At 37.1% G+C, this 13,615-nt stretch overlaps 2 protein-coding genes across 2 annotated transcripts; both read right to left on the minus strand.

The window, feature by feature from the left end:
• Positions 1 to 3,787: 3,787 nt before the first annotated feature.
• GCK72_024927 (uncharacterized protein) lies at positions 3,788 to 9,760 on the minus strand (the record flags this gene model as incomplete). Its single annotated transcript, XM_003099725.2, has 8 exons — positions 3,788 to 3,844; positions 3,896 to 3,985; positions 4,036 to 4,370; positions 6,549 to 6,637; positions 6,776 to 6,900; positions 6,946 to 7,149; positions 7,738 to 7,870; positions 9,144 to 9,760. 8 exons carry the CDS (start codon positions 9,758 to 9,760, stop codon positions 3,788 to 3,790), a joined length of 1,650 nt encoding a protein of 549 aa, XP_003099773.2.
• Positions 9,761 to 10,956: 1,196 nt separating this feature from the next.
• GCK72_024928 (uncharacterized protein) lies at positions 10,957 to 11,608 on the minus strand (the record flags this gene model as incomplete). Its single annotated transcript, XM_053736120.1, has 3 exons — positions 10,957 to 11,025; positions 11,249 to 11,416; positions 11,591 to 11,608. 3 exons carry the CDS (start codon positions 11,606 to 11,608, stop codon positions 10,957 to 10,959), a joined length of 255 nt encoding a protein of 84 aa, XP_053579686.1.
• Positions 11,609 to 13,615: the final 2,007 nt, after the last annotated feature.

Genomic DNA, 13,615 nt, shown 5'->3' on the forward strand with positions numbered 1-13,615 from the left:
AAAATAAGAGAAACATTAGATGAGTCATAAGGAAGTGTCTTACCCGTCACCTACAAACAATTTTTATCACAGATGTTACTGTTTCACAACACAGTTCTCTCGGTGTCGAGTCTAAGACACAATATTGCGCTTGTCCGATTTCTATTGCTTGACTATTTACTTATGATTTAGTTGACTGGCATTTTTTATTTTTCCTTACTACTCGCAGAAAATCAACAATTCTAACACTCCGACAACTTGATCTTTGACAGACGTACAAACTAAACACTTTTTGATTTTTATTTGTTGTTTTACCTGTTCGCGCTTCAAAATTTGTTCGAAACAGCTAATTTTTTTGAACTTTCGGTAATTTTAGTTAAAAAAATGTAAAAGAAGTAAAAGAAAACGGTTTCCAGAAATCTAGGAAGAGTAATGACTGAATCGTTTCGATAAGTCGTCTGTTATGTACTTTTTGAAATGAAAAATATTGAATCACGTTTTAAATTAAGCTGTTACATAAAAAACTGCTGATTTTTGTTTGTGAGCATCGGAATCTTAATCACAATCAACGAACTTTACGAACTTTTCAATCCCAATCTAGAATGGAAGGTTTTAAAGTCAATACCTTCTCAATAACATTTTTCACATGTTTATGAACTTTTGGAACCGAAGTAAGAAAATAATGCTGGGGACCTTTGACTTTTGAATTTTTGAAAATGTTAGACTCATTTTCTCACAATTTGAAATGAATAGTTTTGAAAAACCATATCCACATACATTATAATTTGAAACGTTTTGATGACGAGGCTCAAAAAAGCAAAAACCAACAGCAAACGAAACAAAAATTTGATTGATACTTTCAAGAGGTAATATTCATCAATAATTAATGTAGTAAAAAGTAGAACAAAACAAAAAAGTCGGTTGAACTCGGATCGGTCGCCACGCCGCCTACACGAGGTGATCGGTGGGGGTCGTCTCAACTTCGAACAACACTATAAAAACTGAAGAGAACCAGGCATTTAGTGTTTCCAAAATCAGAAAAGTACACAAGACTGTTGATATCACTTAAAACGACCACCAGCGGAAAAATGAATTATTTGATAGACACTGATCATGACTAGTTTAACATAGATCATTTAGAAAAAAAGAATTGGAAAAAAATAATATTCACCGGGAGGTTTTCTACTGTACGGATTAGCGAATGGGTGCAAAGAAAGTGGTCATTGTAAACCACGCTGTGATGAAATGCCCACAGACAGTATTATCGAAAAAATTGTTTACGGAACTTGAAACATGTGAAATGTTTCGAATCTTCACTATTCGAAATTCAACTCAAGTCTACTGGTTACTGGATAAACGTCAGGCTAATGTCATTTTTAGCAAAAAAGACAACAAGAAAAATAGGAAAAGAACAAAGCTGAGAGTCCTTTCGGTCGTACGTCGACATTTGAATAATTGATGAAGAACACATATATTCAAAAGGAAAAACTGATTGAAAATAGGATAAAAAGCAAGAAGAGCAAAGTGATGGATTGTATGAAATGGTGCAAGAATCAAATATGAGGAAATGTCAAAGAAATTGAAAGAAAAATAGGAGAAAGGTTCTGAAAAACGAGAAACGGACCTTGATAGAAGTGAAACAGAATAAAAAAAACAAAACAAGTTGATTGAAGAACCTGAACAAACGTATGTTTCGCCAATCAATCTTCGCCTCCTCATGGTTGAAGTGTAGAGGTTGGGTGGGAGGCAGTGGGAGTGGAAAACGAAATGGAATGGCGATTGATAGATACAAAATTTCAAACAAGGTCAAAATTGTTTCACAAATTACCCACTCCTGTACTCTATTTTGTTAACTGTCTGTTGTATTCAACAAATTTCGTTGTGTTCCAATGATTATTGAAGTATAATAGGAAAATTGAAATTTATTCGCCGATTATCTCACTTTGGAACAAATTTATTGTTTAAAAAAAGTTCGAGATCATTTTACAGATTTAATTTCTCAAATATTGCTGAACATATACAATAGTTTGTGTTTATTCCAATTATCTCACAATGATTGTTTTACACCTGAAAATAATGTCATACAGTAAAGGATTTATTTTTTAAGGAAGCTTTTCCAAAGACCAGAATAGGCCGTAGGAACCCCTTTCCGCTATCGAATTCATATTTATAGATGATTCTGTACCTGTATGTAAATACGAAATGCCAAACAAACATGACGTGGTGTATCTCTTGAGAAGTATTCAGGTCTGAAAATCAAATGATGTCAGTCGAGTGCACAATTTTTCAAATTTTGAGTTCAAAAAAATGGAATACAAAAATTTTGTGAAAAAGGAAGATTGTATTGAATGTGTGGATGTTTTGAACAGGGACTTTTTTGAAATACTTCGAAAACTGAGAGTAATTTTTTATTGCCGGCAGACTGTGACAAATAATTCTCAGAACAGAATAATTTTAAAATTAAATTGTATTTTGACTTGCTTTGTAATAACAGAATGTTTTATTTATCAGATTCAATTATTATAATCTGATTTCCCGGAAATCAGATTGCAAAAAATGTACACTTGATTATTCAATCAATAGTGGCAGTATTAATTTAAAAAAAAACAATAATTTTCATTTGAGTTCTGATTTTTTCAAGTTGCAATTTTCTGACCTACTCTTTTCATACCACAATAGTGTCTTGAACAAACAAAATATCGAATCAGAGTGAAAATTGAAATACTTCCACACTACAATAGTTCCAGCAACCAGTTTTGTTTGCATTCCCGTTTTTCCCGGTACATAATAGAACTTATTGCACTTGCGCTATTCATGTTTGTTTACAATCGGTCAAAGAATAAAGCTTGCTAAAAATCTAGCCTTCTCACATCATTTGGTCGATGCTGCTTCAAAATATTTGTGGGACTCTTTTTGCTGAAAAAAACAAGGAGATTGAGATTTTCAAAATTCAGTCGTCATCGTATTTTTATATATATAAAATAAGAAAAAAAACAGTGTTGTTTTTCAGAAATAATTTTATTTGGTTTCATTTGATTAAACACATCGAAAAATACATCAACGTTATTTATATATAGTTATATATTAAATACAGAGACTTCAAGCAGGCGAGAGGCACTACAGCCTAAAAATTAGTTTTTCTTTGTGTAGTTGATTTGCTTCTGGCTATTAAGGAGTAAATACATGTGGAGACTAACATAATAGTTTGGATGGGATCTGTGGTTTCTAAATGACGGTTTGAAAAGCAGAAAAGTGATGGACGAAGACGGGGAAAAGCAATAGGTAAGATGAATTTTTAAAGTTAAGAACAGGAAAATAGAAGTTTCAAACATTTGGGACCGATGGTGGGATGTTGTGTAATGATTTTTGTGGAAGGATGGAATTATATTCAAGGTGAGATTGAAAAATGATAAAACGGCAATGGCTGGGACCTACAGACCAAGCTGACAAGGGGCAACGTTCCTAGTGAAAACTATTTTGTTGGGATTAAATATAAGGGATTGAAAAATACAATATGTTTTTACACAGTAAACATGACAGATTTTGCATCGGAGCACAGCTCGCAAATTTCAAAATACGGGAAAAGGATCGACAAGAAGGGGTGAGAGATGTTTCTAAGGGAATTTTAGACGTGAGAAGGACCAGGAGGACAGGACAGACAGGTTTCAATGGAATAGGAATAATAGTGGATGGTTATTTAGAAAAGAGAGTACTGTAAGCTTAAGAGGAATAGAGGAGGAGATCATAAACTGGGAATTATTGACGAGTTCATCGGGGCAATATTTGTAATGTAGTATGTTGGGTACGTTTACATCAGAAGGATTTGACGGACAAAGTCGATTGTTTGTTGGTTGGAGAAGTCAAACTGAAAATATTCATATATAATTATTATAATTCAAGATTTTGATAAACTTACAGCGCATCGTCCGAGAATAGCAAAGTCATGAACTTGGAGTGACCTCAGGTTCTCCTCAAGTTTGTCGCAGGAGACCGGTAGTTCTGGGTCCTAAAAACAACATTTTCCATATTCTGCCGAGTGATGTTTGCGTGACTTACCTGCATGTCAAAGAACCCCAACTCATTTGGGAAGTCCAAGCTGCTAGCAGAGCTGTTGCTCGCCACGCTTGAGATCGGCGTGTTCTGGTTCAATTGAGCTTGACCTTGTGGCGTGTTGAAGTTTCCCATCTCTGGCATTTGTGGATGAGGCTGTCCCATTTGTGGCGCCGCTTGTCCCATGTTAGAGGGTTGATGGTATTGTGGTGGTTGTTGGGCTTGTCCCATTTGTCCACCATATTGATATTGTTGTCCCATATGGTTGCCCATCATCATTGCTGGATCTGGTTGCATGGCGCGTTGCATTTGAGCTGGCTGAGCTGCTGGCGGAACACGATCTGAAGAAAGGATGAAATGAATTATGAGTCGGATAGGTGTCAACAAGTGGGAGGGTCACATCGAGAGGCGGTACCTATCTCGGAAAGTCGGATATCGTCAGAATAGCTTATGTTTTTTGCATTCAAGAGATTCATGATTTTATTATTTCTTGACACTTTCAAACCCCGCCCACCCGATCTACGCTCGATGATGTTTGGAAACTTTTGGAGACAAATATGTTACTGAAATGAAATAAAGAGATTGGATATTGACATTAAAGGATATTATATCATACTAATAATACAAACAAGTCAAAATTGCAAGAAACAAAAAATGATTTCTGTTTCAGATACTACGGTACTCGTATTTTCTCGATATACTAAAAACGGCTTCTTCAATGAAAATTTTTTGGTTCAGTGGTTCTTAGAAAAAACGACAAGGATTTGGACATATTTTCAGTTTTTTCCTCAGTTATTTTCGTTTTTTCCTGTTATTTTTTTTCTGGCAGAGAACAGAACGGTCGCTGGGAAATAATAATGAGGGACACGGAGACTGAGGAGCACATGAAAACAAGAGTCGAATTCTTTGATCGTATAAAATCGGATCTGAGTGACACATTTATAAAAAAAAAACAAAAATCTCTGTCTTCCCTAAATTGGAATGGCCTGCTCTGCTTGAATTGATATGGTAAAGGCGATGCTTTTTATGTTTTGACATTGACACTCCTAAGCCCCGCCCACTTTTAGACTTTGATAAGCAGAGTGTAAAGTTGGAAACAGAAACAGGGTGTGTGTTTTGTTTTTCAGTTTTTCAGCGTTCCCCCAAGTTCTCAGTGTTCGGTTTTCAGACAAGCGGCACCGAAAACGACAAGTAGAGTGAAAGAAAAGATAGATCGGGTTGAGCGGCGACGACAAATAGCCTGTTTGCCGGAAAAAGCCCATTTTGTTGACCACACATGACGCCGCAGAGCAAAACGAACGGCAAGGGGGAGCAAACGAACACGAAGACGTGCTCTCTTTTTTATTTTTGTAGAATACGTGTTCATGATACACATGTTTTTCAGGCGTCAAGCAGTCGCGCGTTCTCACTACAAATCCTTGCCTTATTATTGCAAACAGAGAGGAGTTCCAGCTACTACGACGACTACTACTAACTACAAAAATATTTATGTCTGATAGTTGTCGTCGTCTCCAACGTCGTGCCCGGTGCCGTTCGTTCACTGGGAGTAGCAGAATAGGGGAAGTGGATGGTCATCAACATGTTTTTGTTTTTCATTACTACCCATAATTGCTCTCTTTTCCATCTCTTCTCGCCCCAAAGTTTTTCTTGTTATACCGTTGACCCTCTTAAGAGAAACTTGAGGTTTTGTTTTTAGGAAAACACTACATGAAATCCCGAATAATGTAATTTTCGAGAAGAGAGATTTGAAATTCTAATCTGCTTGTACATGGTGGTATCTATGAATGCACGTATCAAATCGGCTCAAATAAATCCTTGGCCTCCCACTTGTTTATTATTTATGTACAACATGTTTCTGGGAAGTAGTTCCTGCTCCAAGAGCATGTAAAGATCAAAGTACTCCGAATGCGGAAATGCAGAGCAGTAGAAGTAACAAACAAGAGAAATCTAATTTTCAGGAGTAAAAAAAAGTTTGACCTCTGGGATTTGGAGTTAGATTTTTGGTGTGAACGAAGAAAAAATACTATATATGAAAATAAATTTATAAAAACTGTTCACGGGAAATTTACTCTGGTTATTTCAAGAAAATCAAAGAATCGAATTCAAGTTCCTTATATAATAGAACAGCAGGACTATTTTTCTATTTTTCAGGCTTCAAGCCCTTTTTATAACAAAAATATTTACTCCAATGGCACAGACTTATTCCCGAAAAACTCGAGACAGACCGGCCTATTTTCTTCTTAGAACTCAAGTTGTTTTCTTTCTATCTTCCCTTCCGTGTAACTTTAAAACAAAAACTTGATCAGCTATTTGTGTCGAGTTTACAAACATCACTATTTATCATTTCCGCGTTTTTTCCCACTTCCACACCCCCATCTTCCTCTTATTTCAGTTCGCACGTCATGTTTCGGAAGGAAATGTATCTCTAAATAGCTTAGTGGATAATGAAGTTCTTTCTAAATTATAAATATAAATTGTAGCCCCAGTTAATCATGTTGATGGTCAGAAACCAAACTCACGTTGTTGCTCCAATTGTGGTTGCTCTTTTTGTTTTTGTTGTTTAGCCTGGATGGAGTTACGCAATTCCAAACGAACCATTTCCGAGGATCTGCAATATGAAATTGTTCAATGGAACGGGGAATTCAATAATATTGCAAATGAAAACATATATTCTGGTTTCTCACATAAACTAATATATTTCATGCAACGAGAGCATGAATAGGAACTCATAATCCGCCCGACCTACTTCGTATTAGTGTACGGGGCCTGCGAGCTTCCTGGAGCTCCGTGCATCATCGAATGATGTTGGAGCGGTTGAGTAGCTGGCATTTGATGTCCGCTCATTTGGTGACCTCCCATCATGTTGTTACCCTACAAACAATTGTTTATGAACCTAAAGTGCCACTCCGTTGGTACCTGGTACCCATAACTCGGGGGTGGTTGGAAATGATAGTTTTGTGGTGGAACAGAAACTTGTTCATCTAGTTGAGCCTTATTGACCGTTCTCTTCCTTCTGGAGTTGTTTTTTGGCGCTGGTTTCACTGGAGCCGGAGCTGGAGCCGGCGCTTGAACTGGAACATGAGCCTGAGCGTGTTGCATATGCGATTGGTAGTTCTGCATCTGAAAGATCATATTTTTTGTTTTCAATTTTCAAGAAAGTACAGAAAAACATCTAGAGTGACTAATCACCAGAGTCTAGACAAAATAAAGTGGTACACTATTACTAATACTGAATGAAACGAAAGAACGGAACGAATTAAATGAAATAAAAAGAAGGTGAATAATAGAGAGGAAGAACGTAAGACCCTATAAATCATAGCGCCAGAAAATACTTAATGCAGGATATACGTATTTCTTGCGCAGGTTTCTGGAAGAAAGCTTAATAGTCAAAGTGCTTCTGCAAGAAAATCCCGAAAGAGAAGTGGGGAGAGAGAAACGCACACCTTCCGCTTTCGGAAATTTCTAATGGGGCGTGGTGTAGTTAGCATCTATACATCTATACACTTTTCAGGTCACTCCGAATGTGTTTTGGAATTGGTTGGCTTTTAAGAATTGAGGAAACATCATGGAATGATGTGGTTGTTTGGGTAGAAAAAAAGCTAATTCGATGATGTGGATGGGTTCGTAAAGATTAAAAACGTGGGAGCGGACGGATATAGCAAGAAGCACTAAAATGTTTTAATTCCAATTCGAGAATTTAGTACTCACCTGCATTTGTTGTTGTTGTTGTTGTTGTTGTTGCTGGCGTTGGTAATGTTCCATCCGTTGCTTGTCCTGTTGAGAATACGCGGGCGGGTTCATCATACGTTGCATTTGTGGGTTGTTACCAGGATTGCTGGTACTGCAAAAAGCAAGTAATGAGTCAATGACAACAATGTGTTGTGCATTTTTTGAAAAAGAAAAAAACGAAAAGAAAAAAAAACACATGTGTGATCTATTAGACCCAGCGAATCATACATCACTGGAACATGACTAAAATAAGGAGAAACCGTGATTGTCAAAACAAGTTCTCACTAAGTCATGAACAACATGGCGGGCTACTAAAATTGAGAAAAAAGATATGAACCACGCAAAGACAACTTATCTGGAAAGAACGCGAGAAAAAAGTTGTGTGTACACATCTCTAGTATATCTGTGGTCAGGACCACTTGCCAAAACAACTAGTCTCCGGAACGGCGTTCTGATGGAATAAAGACTGGAATAATGCGAAAAATGGAAATAGACTCGTTCTCCTAAACTATTTTCTCTGAGAGAGCTGTAAATATGTTTATTTGTTTCACTGACAAGTTGGGTGGGGTGGAAACTAGAATTCTGCTTTCTCAAATTGTCAAACTTTTTCCACGTTTTTCCACCGCTATGTTTTTTTCTCTGTTCCATCTTATTTTCAGTTGAAACACTTAGTATTTCCTACTCTACCGCCGAGATGGAAAATGATTTGTTTTCGACAACACACTTCGCTCGTCCTCATGTTTTTCATTCCAGTTCCAGACAATCTCAAAAAACATGGTGATGACAATGAAGCTTCCGATAGGAAAATATTTATCTTCTAGGCTTCATTTTCTCTTATTAAAAAAATTTTGTGTGTTCTGATTAGACTGATTGATGAATGATCAAACGGAAACATTGTATAGACAGACTGAAAGAAAAACAACATTTCATCCCGTTGCACTTTATCTATTGAATTGAGGAAGGCTCGGAGAATATGCAAAGTCACGTGGGGTCACTTGTTTTTTTTCCTGAATGTTTGCTCAGTGAAAGTGAGAGATGTCTGAACTTGGTGAACTAGTAAAATTGACATGTGATATTTGGGAAGTCTGGAATAAGAAAGAAGATCTCACACACTTTTCAACAATAAGAAATTTCTGGAGAATATAATGGTTCAACCCGATTTGAAAAATAACAATGAAGAAAAGTATCAAATTTTAAGCAAAATATGAGTCTTTTAAAGGCTTCTAGACTAATCTTAACTATCTTGAGATCTCCGATGAATCACTTGATGAAATCAAGTCGTGAATTATCAGTTTTCCAATGTAAAATCGTGAATATAAACTTGCACTTTTGAGTAAGAGTTTGGGAAGAATTTAAGTCTAACCAGATCAAAAATTGTGACTTACGCTGGTTGGGGATGCTGATGTTGTCCCATTTGTCCCATACCCATTGGGTGTTGCTGCATTCCCATTGAACGATCACCCATCATACCCATGGATCCTGCCATGGTTCCACTCATTGGGTTGTTCATCTGATTATTTCCTAATTGTCCCATATTGTCCATTCCAGGAGCTCCCATTGGCCGATTGTCCATCTGGTTTCCGACCATTTGTTGTTGACCTGCCATTCTATTATCCATAGCTGGCATTTGAGTATTCATTTGGGCGTTCATTGGCCTATTGTCCATTCCCATAGACCCCATTGGTACAGGTGCAGCCTGTTGTTGTCCAATTTGACGGCCCATCATATTTCCCATATTAGCTTGGTGTTGTTGTTGTTGTTGTTGCTGTTGTTGTTGAAGTTGTTGTTGATGTTGCAACTGTTGTTGGTGTTGCTGTTGTTGTTGCATGGTCCGTCCATCCATCGGTACCATACCACTTTGTCCCATTTGTCCCATTGACCCATATCCTTGATGTGGATAGTTATAGGCAGGCGGCGGTGCTTGTTGTTGAGGTGCATACTGTGCCGGCTGTTGCCTAGGTTGTTTCGGCTGAGGCTGCGATGCTGGTGTAGGTGTGTACATCCTTACAGCCTGAAAAATAAAGCATATTGTCATTTACTTTTAATAATGAAGACAAGGAAATAGCAATAAGGAAATCCGAATGTGAGAAACTGTTTATTGATAATTTGGGGGCCAATGGAATGTTTTCAGTTCGTGAGATATTTGATCAGTTCGCAAAAATGACTATAAACAAAGAGGTGCAGAACACAAAGAAACAATAATCCCAATGTTTTGTTTCGGAGAAAGTACAAGTCTAGTGCTGATGATCAATTGCATGATCAATCGTTACAAACAATTACATTACTAACTTTTGGCAGCTTTTTATCAAGAAAAGAACACACTAAGGCGTTTAGACTTCTTCCAACAAAAAACAAACTTGTATTCAAACTCAGTGGATATAAGATATAAATAAAACTAGGAATATATAAAATGAGGAGAAAAGTGTTTTGATCCAAATCGTTCTGGATCCATTGAAGACAACCAACACACAACAACAAACCGTCTCAGTCCTCTCCGTGTCAGTTTGTATGACCCTTCGCCTCTTATTCCTCTCTTCGCTCGCCTACTTGTTTCTCCGCATGTTTTGAGGATACTGTTTATATCCGATCTAATCAATCCTTAGTCAGTCTATGCCAGACTCGGGTGATTGATGGATTCAGAGAAAGAAAAACAGAAAAATAGTTTCGTACGATAAGTATAAAAATGGGTGTGGATAGAAGTAAAAAGATACAAAATTTGGATTAACTAAAAGACTGGGAATGTTTCATTTGCTGCTTTCAATGTAAAGCTTATTATTTGTTATCTAGAAAATCATCATAAATGAAACAAAAATGAAAAACAACCTAGCCGAAAGAGAAACTGTTGTTTTCTCATTAATGGATGAGAAGCAGGAAAGATTAGGACAGGTTCCAAGCACGCAAATGTTTGTCTGCGGCAATTTTTTTGTATCAATTGACGGAACTTTTGATTCTCTCGAAATGGATTGGTAGGTGAAGATATGTCGGAGCATAAACTTGTAAATCAAGAGAATTCTTTCAGAAATGATATATATGTTCTTGTCATTGTTGCACAGGTGAATTCTCAGAAATAAGTGAACAAACAGACACTACGCTGTAGTTTACAAGTATTATACGGACCATGATTTATTTCACAGTTGTTTTACTGCATTGTCATGAAATTTGGTTTGGGCGTTTGAGAAAAAAACTACATCACCATCCTCACTTTCTGATTAGAGAAATTAATAGAGTAACCGGTTTCTGTTCTGTTGAATAAACACTGTCGAACTGCTGATAAAGAAACAGTTGAGAAGTTCAAAGTGAAATGGTCGTTTACGAGAAATATGGTAGTGAGATACGATGATATGAAGCGGACTGATTGTTGGTGGAACCGGCACGACACTAATAAAAATTATAGAGAAGTTGAGAATCAATAATTACCGTTTAGAAAAATTTGAAAAGCGATGAGTCAAACCACTTCACAACGTGCATTTATTTTCCTCCCCAATGTTACCTTGCATTTCTTATAACACTGGCACACCGGAAGGTCGTACTCGTACCAAGGCACGTGTAGGAGCCGATGGAGCTCCCTTGCCGCATGATCATCAGCCACGTGCTTTGTGTTTCTGCTCGGCTCTTGACCACTTTTCGACTCGTTCAATAGTTCATTTTTAAAGATTGTCTGTGAAACTTTGAGTTGATCAATTGCAGAGTCTAAGGTGATGACATCAGAGAAAGAAGTTTTTGAAAATTTGAATTCTCAGTTGATATTCAGAATCAAAGATCAAGATAGGATGGTGAAGAAAAAATAAGTTCCTTCTGACGTCATTTTTTTAAAGCTGAGAACAGAACTAACCTCCGGTTTGGAAACCATACTTCGCCGAAGAGTTACAGATAGAGCGGAAGAATTACAGTAGGCTATTCTTAGCCAGCAAAAACGGATGAAAGTCAAACAACAAAAAATTGTGAATTTCTACCAACGTACACTACATGTATTCTGCTCGTTACCAGGATTTATAGATCTCAATTTTATGTTCGTGACATGAATCCGATGGCAACCATTCCCTTTTCCCCCATGTCGCCCACGAAAATTCTCCAATTTCAAAAAACCTTTTTGAAACGAGAAAAGGCAAAAAAAAGAAAACAAAGACATCAAGGAAGAGGAAAATTGGTGGTGCGGGGATCATTTCTATCGCAAAGAAAACTGACGCCTTGAAGGAGTTTGTAGAGAGAAAAAATTGAAAGTGGAAACGAGGAAATCGAGATAAGAAGAATTGAGGGGAGAAAACGAAAACGAAAATTGACATATCGTTTCGTTTTACCCTCATTCACGCTTTCGTGTTGCTCGATTGCTTAATGTCTTATTGCACATTTCAGGAAAAAAATTTTCTTTCGCTGGCGTTGGAGCCTGATACCTATTTGCCAAAATACAAAAAGAGCATTGAAAGAACAAAAAACGTAGAACACACAACAACTGTTCAGTGAACTAATCTATACATTGTGGTAGCTATCAAGAGAGAAAAACGGATATGAAATGAAAGGATAGAAAGAGGACATGCAGACTAACTTCACTGGAGTCCTAGAAAAACGAAATGATTTTTCGAATGACTTCGGGTAGGTCACCTTGGATAACACCGAATAGGAATGAACATAAATCTCGAATCTTTCATTATTCTTTACAGTATCCAGATAACCTTCCTTTTATTGGATTGTGAAAAATAAATTAATTTTTCGGATCAGATAAGGGAATGAGGTGAACAAACAACTGGCTGGGTGGTCGAAGCTGTATAACTACCAACATCTAGAAAAAATGAAAGCAACACCATAACTTGACTACCTCATACAACAAATACTTGAAACACTAATCGTCGGTAGAATGTTCGGCAAAGAAACAACAACAAAACAAAAAACACTAAACCGGTCAAAAAAGGAAAGGAAAATTGAAGGAAGGATATTGTCGTCGTCAATTCTAGATTTTCTCTTCTGTTGACAAATAGGCAGATTGAGTATAATAAAAGAAACATACAAGCAGTCAGTGCGATTCCGAGGGATACTGACGTTTTGTGTTGTGAGTGTTGTCTCTCTATACGAGCGGCGTCATCTGTTCTTCAGGCACCATCCTCGCTTAGTCGCTCTCTTATTCCATCCTTTCATTCTGCGGATATGCGACGAACGAAGGTCGTACAGTAGGCGCCGGGCGCCGCCACTCGGTGCGAGGAGCCATTTGGGTCACTATTACATGTACTTAGAAGAGGGGACCCGAGGACAGGCCCAAAATGGGCGATACGCTAAATTATATAGTCTTCACATGGCATGTCGGAGATTAGATGCAAATTACTGTGGTGACAGATGTTTTTGGTTTTTGAAATTGGATTTCAAATTTAATAGACTGAATGGCTTAATGAAGATCTCAGTGCTGATTTAGTAAAAATGTGAGAAAAGCACGAAAAATCGAAGAAGTGTCAAAAAAATCAAGTAATCGTCTGTAATTTGGTCACGTGAATAAAAGGTGAATGTGCAACATTTCGAAACGTACTGACATCGAAAAATCATCATTTTCTCGATTTTGTAGTCAAAATAATTTGTGTACTGTTAACGAAAGAAAAAACGCTAACTCAGCATCTCTTCCTTTTTTCCCGGAAAGAATGAAATTTAGGATTTTAGGATTTGGATTTGAATATGATCAATCTGTTCAAAATGCTGCTGCAATGTTTCAGTAATCTTATCAAATTTGTTATAGTTCAGATTCATTTTGATCTCTACGAACAACAAAACCTATGAATTAGTTTCATTGCCTTCTCACCACAAAACAAAACAAACAACATCACTTATCACCCAAAGAAAGTTCAAACGGAACATATCTTTGTTATCAATCACATAT

This window comes from Caenorhabditis remanei, chromosome X (assembly GCF_010183535.1).
Source record: "Caenorhabditis remanei strain PX506 chromosome X, whole genome shotgun sequence".
NCBI lineage: Eukaryota > Metazoa > Nematoda > Chromadorea > Rhabditida > Rhabditidae > Caenorhabditis > Caenorhabditis remanei.